The sequence below is a fragment of the Mobula birostris genome, chromosome 20, assembly GCF_030028105.1.
Source record: "Mobula birostris isolate sMobBir1 chromosome 20, sMobBir1.hap1, whole genome shotgun sequence".
NCBI classification, from domain to species: domain Eukaryota; kingdom Metazoa; phylum Chordata; class Chondrichthyes; order Myliobatiformes; family Myliobatidae; genus Mobula; species Mobula birostris.
In genome coordinates this window covers 62986574-63000193 of record NC_092389.1, presented here as the reverse complement: position 1 = coordinate 63000193, position 13620 = coordinate 62986574, and the positions used below count along the sequence as shown (strand labels likewise).

At 49.0% G+C, this 13620-nt stretch overlaps 1 protein-coding gene across 3 annotated transcripts in view; it reads right to left on the bottom strand.

Annotated features, from left to right (window-relative positions):
• LOC140185254 (uncharacterized) overlaps positions 1-13620 on the bottom strand; it is a 124913-nt gene that overhangs the window by 95930 nt on the left and 15363 nt on the right. Inside the window, exon 2 of one of the 3 annotated variants that reach the window (XM_072238644.1) lies at positions 6806-6821. The exons of the other annotated variants lie outside the window; for them this stretch is intronic. Within the exon in view, the coding sequence (XP_072094745.1) occupies positions 6806-6821 (16 nt within the window). The remainder of the gene's footprint in view (positions 1-6805; positions 6822-13620) is intronic. 3 annotated transcript variants of the gene reach the window in all.

The window sequence follows — 13620 nt, the reverse complement described above, 5'->3', positions numbered from 1 at the left end:
CATTTCCAGATCACTTTGTTCTGATTCTTGCCCTGGGATAATCTGATGTGGATTTGGGGTATCACCCGATAAGGATGTGTGCGCTCTTGCGGATGCTGATAGATTCGGATTGTGGGCTGATATGGAGTGTCCATGGATATATAGGTATCGGCCTGTTTGGGGGGTGTCGGAAGATGAGGAGCTTAGAACAGTAATGCAGCTTCTCCAACTCTCTTGGCTCTTGGCTGAAACCAGTTGTAGTGCTGGTCCTGGCGGTGGTCACAACTTCCATTATCGTGTCAGTCGCTTCCACTCGGTTTCGCTAGTGAGCTCTGCAAGTTCCTGGTGGAGACAGAGGAATACCAGCGCACACGAATGTTGGAGGATTCTTCATTGCTATTTCTGTGACAGTTCTGTTTGGCCAGTCCGGATTGTTAGCACTGAGCGAAACACTCAACAAATATTTAGTCGGAAAGCTATTGGAAGTTATTCTAAGGAACCGGCTATATACGTAATTAGAGAGCCAATGACTGATTAGGGATAGTCAATATGGTTTTGTGTGGTACGTCCATGTCTACCCAATCTTACAGAGTCTTTAGAGGTGCTTACTGAGAAATCTGATGGAAGAAAGGCAGTGGATGTGGTCTACAGGTAATTTAGCAAGGCCATTGACAAGCTCCCTTGGTTCAGAGGTTCCGTCGCTAGGCATTCAGAATGAGGTAGTAAATTGGATGAGACAGAGTGTGGAAATAGTTGGTTCCTCTCTGACTGGAAGCCTGTGAGCAGTGCAGAGGCGCAGAGATGTTGTCGTTTGTCATCCATATCAACATACTGAATGTTAATGTGATAAACTGGATACAATTTGTGGATTTCAAACAGATTGTGTTGAATTATAGACAAACAGAAAGGCCATCAAAGTTTGCCAGGGGATTTGGAACAGATGGAAAAATGGGCTGAAACATTGCAGATGAATTTTAATGCAGACTAGTGTGAGATGTTACACTTTGAGTGGACAAATCAGGTGAACATTTGGGCAACGGGGAATACGGTAGGAGAGAGGATTCTGGGGAATACAGATTCATAATGACTTGACTGTGGCGTCACAGGTAGACAGGGTGATATAGAGAGCTTTTGACACATTGACATTCATAAATCGAAGTTCTGAGTACAGACATGGTATGGTATGTCGAAACTGTGCCAGATGTGGCGAGCCTCATTTGTGTAGCCTTTGTTATCTACCTAGAGGGAAATATTAATATGACTGAAAGAATGCAGAGAGAATTTACAGGAATGTTGCTGGGAATTGAGCGCCTGAGTTGTAGGGAAAGGTTGAGTAGGTTAGGAGTTTTTTTTTTCCCTGGAGCTTAGGAAAATGATGGGAAATTGTAGACAGATCCGCACGCTCTGACAAACCGACGTTCTCCCCAAACCCGCTGATACCCCAAATTTACTCACGGCCGTAATCCGTGCACAATCTAATATCCATGCGCACTCCCGAATCCGTGTGCAGACTCAAGTACACGAGCACCTGATATCCAAGCGTAATGACAATTCCACGTGCATTCGCAAACCCGCTGACTCTTCGCTCCCAAATCAGCCTATACACCGAAAACTGTGTGCAACCCCAAATACACACGCACGTACCTGTCCGAACCACATTTTCTTGCAGGTTATACATGGAGAACCATCGGGGTGAAGCGTTTGTCCTCAGATGCCCTTTCCAGTTCCCCTTTCACCTTAAACCTGTGCCCTGAGGTTTTCGGCTGCACGACTCAGGGGAAAAGACCGTGACAGCCAGCTCATTAATTCCCCTTATATAGTTGGTTTATTAGGTGGCTGGCTCTGTCCGTCATCAGTCAGGGCAGCAAACGCATGAACTGGGATTTTATGAAGCTCTAACATCAGAATGGGTCACGCTGTCTCTGACGTGCCTTCTTCAGTGTGAAGCTAAGACAATGTGTGGATAAACTTTGGGAGTAAAATCGAGCTGTAGAAATGATCGATGCTAATCCCGATTCCAATTACTGATGGGTCCGGTTTCAATGATTTAACCGTGACTGTCTCTGGAAGCAGCCGAGGAGGAACGCAGAGCACACATCAAATGCTGGAGGAACTCAGCATGTTAGGCAGCATCCATTGAAATGAGCAAACACTCAGCATTCCGCGGCGAGACCCTCTCGAGTACGAAGCTGTGCCTCAATTTACGGCCGGTCTGAGAGGGAAAGTAGGGACAACTTTGCAACCTGAGACTCAGTGACTACGTTGCTGAAAGAATTCTAACACACGTCAGCAGATCCTTGGTTCCCGTAATGGGACACAATTATTGACCAACAGACAGTGGACTCTGACCGTGACATACACCACCGGACACTTGAAACACAAGACCAGAGATTCACTCTCAAAAATACCTCAGAACCAGTGAATTCAATGTAAACCCGTCCCAGTCACAACTTCCTGGGGGGCTGACCTCAGCTTGTGGAAAACTCCGGGCAAATTCCAACTAAAAACATAGAACATCGAACATAGTACAGCACAGTGCAGGCCCTTCGGTCCACAATGTTGTGCCGACCCTCAAACCCTGCCTCCCATATAAGCCCCCAACTTATATTCCTCCATATACCTGTTCAGTAGTTTCTTAAACTTCAGTATTGTATCTGCCTCCACCACTGACTCAGGCAGTGCATTCCACGCACCAATCACACTCTGAGTATAAAACCTTCCTCCAATATCCCCCTTGAACTTCCCACCCCTTACCTTAAAGCCATGTCCTCTTGTGTTGAGCAGTGGTGCCCTGGGGAAGAGGCGCTGGCGATCCACTCCATCTATTCCTCATATTATCTTGTACACCTCTGTCATGTCTCCTCTCATCCTCCTTCCCTCGAAAGAGTGAAGCCCTAGCTCCCTTACTCTCTGATCATAATGCATACTCTCCAAATCAGGCAGCATCTTGGTAAATCTCCTCTGTACCCATTCCATTGCTTCCACATCCTTCCTACAGTGAGGCGACCAGAACTGGACACAATACTCCAAGTGTGGCCTAACCAGAGTTTTACAAAACTGCATCATTACATCGCGACTCTTAAATTCTATCCCTCGACTTATGAAAGCTAACACCCCATAAGCTTTCTTTACTGCCCTATCTACCTGTGAGGCAACTTTCAGGCATCTGTGGACATGTACCCCCAGATCACTCTGCTCCTCCACACTACCAAGTATCCTGCCATTTACTTTGTACTCAGCCTTGAAGTTTGTCTTTCCAAAGTGTACCACCTCACAATTCTCCGGGTTGAACTCCATCTGCCACTTCTCAGCCCACTTCTGCATCCCAACAATGTCTCTCTGCAACCTTTTCCAATCCCCTACGCTATTTACAATACCACCAACCTTTGTGTCGTGTGCAAACTTGCCAACCCACCCTTCTACCCCAACATCCAGGTCGTTAATAAAAATCACGAAAAGGAGAGGGTCCAGAACAGATCCTTGCGGGACACCACTCGTCACAATCCTCCAATCTGAATGTACTCCCTCCACCACCACCCTCTGCCTTCTGCAGGCAAGCCAATTCTGAATCCACCTGGACAAACTTCCCTGGATCCCATGCCTAATGACTTTCTGAATAAGCCTACCGTGTGGAACCTTGTCAAATGCGTTACTAAGATCCATATAGATCACATCCACTGCACTACCCTTGTCTATATGCCTGGTTACCTCCTCAAAGAACTCTATCAGGCTTGTTAGACACTATGTGCCCTTCACAAAGCCATGCTGACTGTCCCTGATCAGACCATGATTCTCTAAATACCCATAGATCCTATCTCTAAGAATCTTTTCCAACAGCTTTCCTCCCACAGACGTAAGGCTCAATGGTCTATAATGACCCGGACTATGCCTACTAACTTTTTTTGAACAAGGGGAAAACATTCGCCTCCCTCTAATCCTCCGGTACCATTCCCGTGGACAACGAGGACATAAAGATCCCAGCCAGAGGCTCAGCAATTTCTCCCCTCGCTATGGAGCAGCCTGGGGAATATTCCATCAGGCCCCGGGGACTTATCCGTCCTAATGTATTTTAACAATTCCAACACCTGCTCTCCCTTAATATCAACATGCTCCAGAACATCAACCTCACTCATATTGTCCTCACCATCATCAAGATCCCTCCCATTGGTGAATACCGAAGAGAAGTATTCATTGAGGACCACCCTCACTTCCACAGCCTCCAGGCACATCTTCCCACCTTTATCTCTAATCGGTCCTACCTTCACTCCTGTCATCCTTTTGTTCTTCACATAATTGAACAATGCCTTGGGGTTTTCCTTTACCCTACTCGCCAAGACCTTCTCATGTCCCCTTCTTGCTCTTCTCAGCCCCTTCTTAAGCTCCTTTCTTGCTTCCCTATATTCCGCAGTAGACCCATCAGATCCTTGCTTCTTAAACCTCATGTATGCTGCCTTCTTCCACCTGGCTAGATTGTCCACCTCACTTGTCACCCATGGTTCCGTCACCCTACCATTCTTTATCTTCCTTACAGGGACAAATTTATCCCTAACATCCTGCAAGCGACCTCTAAGCCTCGACCACGTGTCCATAGTACATTTTCCTGCAAAAACATCATCCCAATTCACACCCGCAAGTTCTAGGCTTATAGCCTCATAATTCGCCCTTCCCCAATTAAAAAGTTTCCTGTCCTCTCTAATTCTATCCTTTTCCATGATAATGCTAAAGGCCAGGGAGCGGTGGTCACTGTCCCCCAGATTCTCACCCACTGAGAGATCTGTGACCTGACCCGGTTCATTACCTAGAACTCGATCTAATATGGCATTCCCCCTCGTCGGCCTGTCCACATACTGTGACAGGAATCCGTCTTGGACACGCTTAACAAACTCTGCCCCATCTCAACCCTTGGAACTAATAAGGTGACAATCAATATTAGGGAAGTTAAAGTCACCCATGATAACAACCCTGTTATTTTTGCGCCTTTTCAAAATCTCCCTCCCAATCCGCTCCTCTGGATCTCCGCTGCTACCAGGGGGCCTATAAAATACCCCCAACAGAGTAACTGCTCCCTTCCTGTTCCTGACTTCCACCCATATTGATCAAAAGAGGATCCTGCTACATTACCCACCATTTCTGTAGCTGTAATAGTATCCCTGACCAGCAATGCCACCCCTCCTCCCCTTTTACCGCCCTCTCTATCCCTTTTAAAGCACTGAAATGCAGGAATATTGAGAATCCATTCCTGCCCTGGTGCCAGCCAAGTCTCTGTAATGGCCACTACATCATAATTCCATGTATGTATCCAAGCTCTCAGTTCATCACCTTTGTTCCTGATGCTTCTTGCATTGAGGTACACACATTTCAGCCCTTCTACCTTACTGTCTTTGCACCGTTTATTCTGCTTCTCTTTCCTCAAAGCCTCTCTGTATGTTAGATCTGGCTTTACTCCATGTACTTCTTTCATTGCTCTATCGCTCCGGGCCCCATCCCCCTCGCAAATTAGTTTAAACCGTCCCGAACCATGCTAGCAAACCTACCTGCAAGGATATCGCTCCCGCTCGAGTTCAGGTGCAACCCATCCAATCTGTACTGACCCCACCTTCCCCAGAAGAGATCCCAATGATCTAAAAATCTAAAACCCTGCTCCCCGCACCAATTCCTCAGCCACGCATTCAACTGCCATCTCCTGCAATTCTTACCATCACTGTCACGTAGCACTGGCAGCAATCCTGAGAACGCCACCCTTGAGGTCCTGTTCTTCGGCCTTCTGCCTAGTTCCCGAAACTCACACTTCAGGACCTCATCCCTCTTCCTGCCTATGTCGTTGGTCCCAACATGTATCACGATTTCTGGTTGCTTTCCCACTCGTACCAGGATGTCGTGCACCCGGTCAGAGACATCCCGGACCCTGGCACCTGGGAGGCAAGAAACCATGCCGGTGTCCTTCTCACGTCCACAAAATCTGCTGTCTGCTCCCCTGACTATAGAGTCTCCAATGACGACAGCTCTCTTCTTCTCCGTCCCACCCTTCTGCACCACAGGGTCAGACTCAGTGCTGGAGGCCCTGCCACCGTGTCTCTCACTTGGTCGGTAGTTACCGCCAACAGTATCCAGGACGGTGAACTTATTATTCAGGGGTGCTCGGCACTACCTGTCTGCTCACCTTCGCTTTCCCCCTTCTGACTGTCACCCAACGACCTGCTTCCGACAGCCTAGGTGTGACTACCTCCCTGTAGCTCTCATCTATGACTGCCTCATTCTCCCTTATGAGTCGAAGGTCATCCAGCTGCTACTCCAGATTCCTTGCACGGTCTCCAGATCGCCCAGCCGTATGCACTTCTGGCAGATGTGACTCTGCGGGAGAGGGGAATTCCCCCAAGACTGCCACATTTCACATGAGAGGCACATCACCGTCTCAGGAGACATTGTAAAAACTGACTGCGAGCTAGCTTGTCCTCCGCCTCTTCTCGTCGAAGCCTCTCGAGTCAAAGCCTCAAATCTCCACTCCTTCAATGGCCCACTCATGCACTGGCCGCTTCACTTGAGCTATCCCTCTATGTATCTGTTTGAGCTTTTCAAAATGTTTGGTCACCTGACCTCGACTGCCCAATCAGCTGCTTTCTGCTGAGTCTGAGCTATTCAAATCTTGATTGTCTAATCAACGGATTTCTGCTGATCAATTCAAATTTTGATTGACTTGATTGCTCAGACCAACCGCCCAAACAGCCAGAATCTTTCGAGTCAAAGCCTCAAAGCTCCACTCCTTCACTGGCCCACTCACGCACTGGCCGCTTTCTACATTTGAACATTTGCCACATTTCTTCCGTACGTTTCCCTGAGAACATCTGTTTCCAATTTATGCTTCCAATTTCTTGCCTGATGGCCTCAAATTTCCCCTTACTCCAAATAAACGTTCCCCTAACTTCTATTTCCTATCCCTCTCCAAGGCACAAGTAAAGGAGATAGAATTGTGATCACTATCTCCAAAAAGTTATCCCACTGAGAGACATGACACCTGACCAGGTTCATTTCCCAATTGCAGATCAAGTAGAACCTCTCCTCTTGTAGGCTTATCTACATATTGTGTCAAGAAACCTTCCTGAACACACCTGGCAAACTCCACCCTATGTAAACCCCTCACTCTATGGAGATGCCAATCAATGGTAAATATCCCACCACAACAACCGTATTACCATTACACCTTTGCAGAATCTGTCTCCCTATCCGCTCCTTTTGGGTGCTGTATAAAAAAAACAGTCCACTTATTGACCCCTTCCTATTCCTAACGTTCACCCACTGATATTGTGTAGACAACCCCTCCCTGACATCCTCCTTTTCTGCAGCTGTGATACCATCCCTGATCCACAGTGCCACGCCCCCACCTCTTTTGCCTCCCTACCTATCCTTTCTGAAACATCTCAAGCCTGGCACTTGATTTCCTCCCCCTGAACCATCCCAGTCTCTGTAATGGCCACAACATCGTAGCTCCAAGTGCTGATCCGCGCCCTAAGCTCATCCGCTTTATTCATAATACTCCTTGCTTTAAGATAGATACATCTCAAACCTTCGGTCAGAGCGCGTCTCTTCTCTATCTGAGAAGATAGAGGCCCTGAGCCTGAGTCTCCGTCTCTTCTCTATCTGAGAAGATAGAGACACTGAGCCTGAGTCTCCAGAGGGTTCCTGTGCTGTGAAAGACGTCCTGCCTCTTCCCTGTGCCGAAGACGCCGCGCCCCAGTGGCCTCAATGACTACAGACCGGTGGCATTGACCTCCGACATCATGAAGACCCTATAGAGACTTGTTCTGGAGCAGCACCGGCCTATGGTCAGGCCACACTTAGATCCCCTCCAGTTCGCCTACCAGCTCCGAATAGGAGTTGAGGATGCCATCGTCTACCTGCTGAACCGTGGTTACGCCCACCTGGACAAGCCAGCGAGCACTGTGAGGGTCATGTTTTTTGTCTTCTCCGGTGCGTTCAACACCATCCGCCCTGCACCATCCCTGGTGTCATGGATTCTTGATTACCTGACTGGCAGACCACAGTACGTGTGCTTGCAACACTGTGTGTCCGACAGAGTGACCAGCAGCACTGGGGTTCCACAGGGGACTGTCTTGTCTGCTTTTCTCTTCACCATCTACACCTCGGACTTCAACTACTGCACAGAGTCTTGCCATCTTCAGAAGTTTTCTGATGAGTCTGCCATAGTTGAATGCATCAGCAAGGGAGATGAGGCTGAGTACAGGGCTACGGTGGGAAACATTGTCACATGGTGTGAGCAGAATTATCTGCAGCTTAATGTGAAAAAGACAAAGGAGCTGTTGGTGGACCTGAAGAGGGTTGAGACACCGGTGACCCCTGTTCCCATCCAGGGGGTCAGTGTGCACATGGTGGAGGACTACAAATACGTGGGGATACGAATTGACAATAAAATGGAATGGTCAAAGAACACCAAGCCTGTCTACAAGAAGGGTCAGAGCCGTCTCCATTTTCTGAGGAGGCTGAGGTTCTTTAACATCTGCCGGACGATGCTGAGGATGTTCTACGAGTCTGTGGTGGCCAGTGCTATCATGTTTGCTGTTGTGTGCTGGCGCAGCAGGCTGAGGGTAGCAGACACCAACAGAATCAACAAACTCATTCGTAAGGCCAGTGATGTTGTGGGGATGGAACTGGACTCTCTGACGGTGGTGTCTGAAAAGAGGATGCTGTCCAAGTTGCATGCCATCTTGGACAATGTCTCCCATCCACTACGTAATGTACTGGGTGGGCACAGGAGTACATTCAGCCAGAGACTCATTCCATCGAGATGCAACACAGAGCGTCATAGGAAGTCATTCCTGCCTGTGGCCATCAAACTTTACAACTCCTCCCTTAGAGGGTCAGACACCCTGAGCCAATAGGCTGGTCCTGGACTTATTTCCATCTGGCATAATTTACATATTATTATTTAATTATTTATGGTTTTATATTGCTAAATTTATACTCTATTCTTGGTTGGTGCAACTCTAACGAAACCCAGTTTCCCTCGGGATCAACAAATTACGTCTATCTATCTATCTATCTATCGATCATCTGCCTATCCTCCCTTTCACACTGTCTCCAAGCTTTCTCTATTTGTCAACCAACCTCCCTTTCCTCCGTCAGTTCAATTCGGTTGCCAGCATCCCGCCCCCCGGAAATTCTAGTTTAAACTTTCATCAATAGCCTGAGCAAACCTCCCCGCCAGGATATTGGTCCCCTGGAATTCAAGTGCAGCCTGTCTTTTTGTACAGTTCACAAAAGAGGTCCCAATGATCCACAAATCGGAATCACTGCCCCTTGCCACGCATTTATACTCTCCCTCATCCGATTCCTACACACACTATCACGTGACACGGGCAGTAATCCCGAGATTACTAACTTTGAGGTCCTGCTTCTCAACTTCCTTCCTAACTCCCTGTGGTCTGTTTTCAGGACCTCCTCCCTTTTCCTACCTATGCGGTTGGTACCAATATGTACCACGACATCTGGCTGTTGCCTTCCCACTGCAAGATATCGTGGACGCGATCAGAAACTTCACGGACCCTGTCACCTGGGAGGCAAACTACCATCCGCGTTTCTTTCCTACGTCCACAGAATCGCCTGTTTAACCCCCTTACTGTTGCCATCCTCTTCATTTTACTACCCTTCTGAGCCACAGGGCCAGACTCTGTGCCAGAGGCTCGACCACTGTTGTTTACCCCAGGTAGGACTTCTCCCCCAATAGTACTCAAACACGACTACTTATTGTTAAGGGGGACAGATACTGGGGTATTCTCTAGCATTTGGCTCTTTACCTTCCCTCTCCTGACTGTTACCCACTTATCTGTCTCCTCAAGCGCCGGAGTGACTACCTGCCTATAGCTCCGCTCTATCACCTCCTCACTGTCCCTGACCAGACGAAGGTCATCGAGCTACAGTTCCAGTTCCCTGACGCGGTCCCTAAGGAGCTGCAGCTGGGCGGACCTGGTGAAGATGTGGCCGCCCGGGAGGCTGGAAGTCTCCAGGACCTCCCACATATGACACCAAGCACAGAAAACCGGCCTCACACACATTCTTTCTGTCTGTATTCTACACAAGTAACCTACCTCGCCTCGACTGTTTATGGCAGAAGCCCCGTTGAGCCAAAACCTTCCTACACTGTCTCCCTCTACTCTGTCGCCCGCTGTATAAAGCTGTCTTCTTTTTAAACTCTTCCCACTGTTGCCTCTGGTTGACGTCCACTCGCGTGCGCAGTCGTGCCCCGTTCAAACCGCTGAAAAAATAGAGAGGCAGTTCCAACCCCTCAAGTTCTTGACTGTCCTGATTCTCCTCCAGTGAAGATCTGCCCGAGTTATTCAATTCCTTGCTTGTCTCCTTGGTTAATAAAATACCTCTTTTTTGTTTAACCTTTCCGAGTCTCGGTGTGATCCTGTGCTTTGGTGCGGAGATACGCGTGACACTGATAGATTAAGAAATGTGTTCATTAGAAGTGATTACAAGTTACTGAAACATTGATCTGAGCCCTTGTGGAGAAACGTCCTCTTCCGTCGCAGTCGCGTTCCTGTGGGATCCTTCGCTGCGAAATGGAAGCAATGGATTTGAGTCACACAGGATGGTCTATGCCAACCATTTCCCCTGGCCAGCGATCACCAACCGAGGTTTGATTCCCGCCGCTCTCTGAAAGGAGTTTGTCGGTTCTCTCCATGACCATGCTGGTTTCCTCTGTGTGCCCGGTTTCCTCCCACGGACCACAGGCTTTTCTATAGAGAGGGGGTTTAAATTAAGCGTGATCTGTGCCACAAGGGTTAGTAAGTTGTGGGCAGGTTACGTTGGCGCTAGAAGCGTGGTGACACTTGCCGGCAGGCCCCAGCACAATCCTCCGACACCAGTGATACATTTCACTCTCTGTTTGACGCACTTGGGACGAAGATCATCTTTCGTCTTTAAAGGCGCTTCTATTGGAAGGCCTTTTAATGTTGTTAATGTACCTGTCTCTGGTACTTCCACTAGCAGCTCATTCCGTTCCGTAATCTCACCACCCTCTGGGTGAAAATGATCTCCCTCCAGTCCCCTTTTAAATCTCTCCATTTCTCTCAGGAAGCCAGTGCTCCCTTTGGAAGATCCCGTTCCCTGGGGTAACACTGCAAGTATCTGCCTCATCTAGGGCCCCCGGAATTTAATATGCACCTGCAACGTCGTCCCTCGGTCCTCTGCTCGCCACGGATTAAAATCCAAAGCTACCTATCACCTTGATATAACACTGGCCCTCGAGAGCCAGCAGTATTCTCCACAATCTCCTGCACTCTTTCCAGCTCCATAAATTGGGGAGTGGGGGCGGGGGATATCTAATGTGAGCGGAAAGTACTGGCGGGAATGTCAGAGGTAGGATTTTCATACAGAGATTGGTGGGTGCGTGGAACTTCCTGTCAGGCTTGGTCGGAGAAGCAGCTACATTAGCAGCCTCTTGAACAGCACAGGCACCGACCCATCAGTCCATCATCCTCCTGGTCCCTTAGACTGATATTAGGCTGATACCATAGATTAATCTTAGAGTAGGGTCTGTTTCTGTGATGTACTTTTCCATGTTCAAACATCATAGCACAGTACAGGTCCTTCGGCCCACTATGTTGTGACAAAATTTTAAGGTCAATCCAATCCTTCCCGCCCATATAGCCCTCCAGTTTTCTGCCATCCATGTGCCCATCTCTGACATCGCCCGTATATTTCCCTCTGGTCACCGAGAAACTATGCCCCCTCGAATCGGCCATTTCTGTTTCGGAAAACAGTCTCTAGCCATCCACTTGATCTGTGCTTCTTATCATCCTGTAAAGCTCTATCAAATCACCTGTCCTTCTTCTTCGCTCCAAAGGGAAAAGGTCGCTCAACGTATCTTCATTAGACACTTTCTCTAATCCAGACAGCATCCTGGCGAATCTGCTGTGCACACTCTCTAAAGCTTGCACGTCCTTCCTATAACTGAGGCGACCAGAACTGAACAAGATAGTCCCAGTTGTGTCTAACCAGGGTTTAAAGAACTGCAGCATTACCTCGTGGCTCCTGAGCTCAGCCCCGCGAATAATGAAGGCCAGCACAACGTACGCCTTCGTAAACACCCTGTAAACTTGCGTGACGACTTTCAGGGATCTGTGGACGTAAACCCCGAGATCTCTCTGCTCTTCCTCACCGCTGAGAATCCTGCCATTCAGCCTGCGTTGTGTTGTTCTGTTAAACGGCATTTCCCTCTGACCATTTTGTGGGTTTATGGGGAGATCGGATACTGCTGGATGAAGCCCGGCGTCCAGCCTGTCGGTGCGTGACGGTGTGACGGAGGGATACCATTTTCTACCTTTGTCTCCTCGGAATTACACGGCGGGTGATCACCTTCTGTGACTGCTGCTGTCCTTCTGGCGAAGAACACGTCTAGTCCTTGCCGACCGTAACTGTGTCTAGTCCCACTGATTTGCACCAGGGCCATAGCCCTCCAGAACCCTCCGACCTGTATATACTGATCCAAACTTAACTGTTGAAATCAAAATTGCATCCAACACTTCTGCTGGCAGCTGGTTCCGCACGCTGACCACCCTCTGAGGGAAGAGGTTCCTCCTCGTGTTCCCCCTAAGCATTTCACTTTGACCCTTAATCCTTGACCTCTATTCTTGCGCAACCTCAGTGGGAAAAGCCTGCTTGCATTTACCCAATCTATTTCCCTCATAATTCTGTATACTTCGATCGAATCTCACCTCAGTCGTCCGCGTTCCTGGGAATTAAGTCCGACCCTATTCAACATTTCCCGAAATCCCAGTTCCTCCAGGCCCGGCAACATTGTCGGCCGAAGCGCTTGCACTGCGCTGTAACGGTCTTTCTTCTAACAACCCTGTAAAGTGTCTCTGCACTCAGTTAATCTCGCCTGTAGGTAGTTGACCAGAATTTCAAATGAGGCCTCTTGAACGGTTCTACAACTTCAACATAACGTCCCATCTCCTGCACTCAGTGCTTCGTGTTTTGAAGGTCAATGTGTCGAAAGCTTTCTATACGACCCGATCTACCCGTGAAGCCACTTTCACTGAATTGTAGACCTGTATTCCCAGATACCCTTTGTTCTAATGCACTCCTCAGTAAACGGTGGGAGGACCTCATACATGACTAACCCGCTCTGCATGCTGACCCTGGATAGGAACACGCCCACAGGAGAAGGCCGCATCCAGCCCTGAGGAACGGTGTCAGGGAGGTGGGAGGGAAGCGCGGGCAGCGGTGGGCGGGGTGGGGGGGCGGTCAAACTCGCCACATCGCCCTCGCGGTGGAAGGGTCTCCGCGGGATCTCACCTGGTGCTGGCCAGTGGTATCCAGCGATGGCGGCCTCATCTGACGGGGATAAAATGGGAGGGATTCAATAGTCATATGGGCTGGAGGAAGGGAGGGGAGAGAAAGGGAGTGGAGTGGACGGCATGAGACGCCACTCTTCAGGAGCGTGGAGGGGTCTACAGGAGAGGGAGGGGAAGGTGTGGCAGTAGGGGCGAGTAGGGGGTAGGAGGCAATGGAGATGAAAGGGCGTGATTGAGCAGAACTGGGTGAGGAGAAGCTGTCAGAGTGTGAGTGCAGGGAGGTCAAAGGTGTGCACGGGGGATGGTTTTGGGTCCGGGGGCTGGG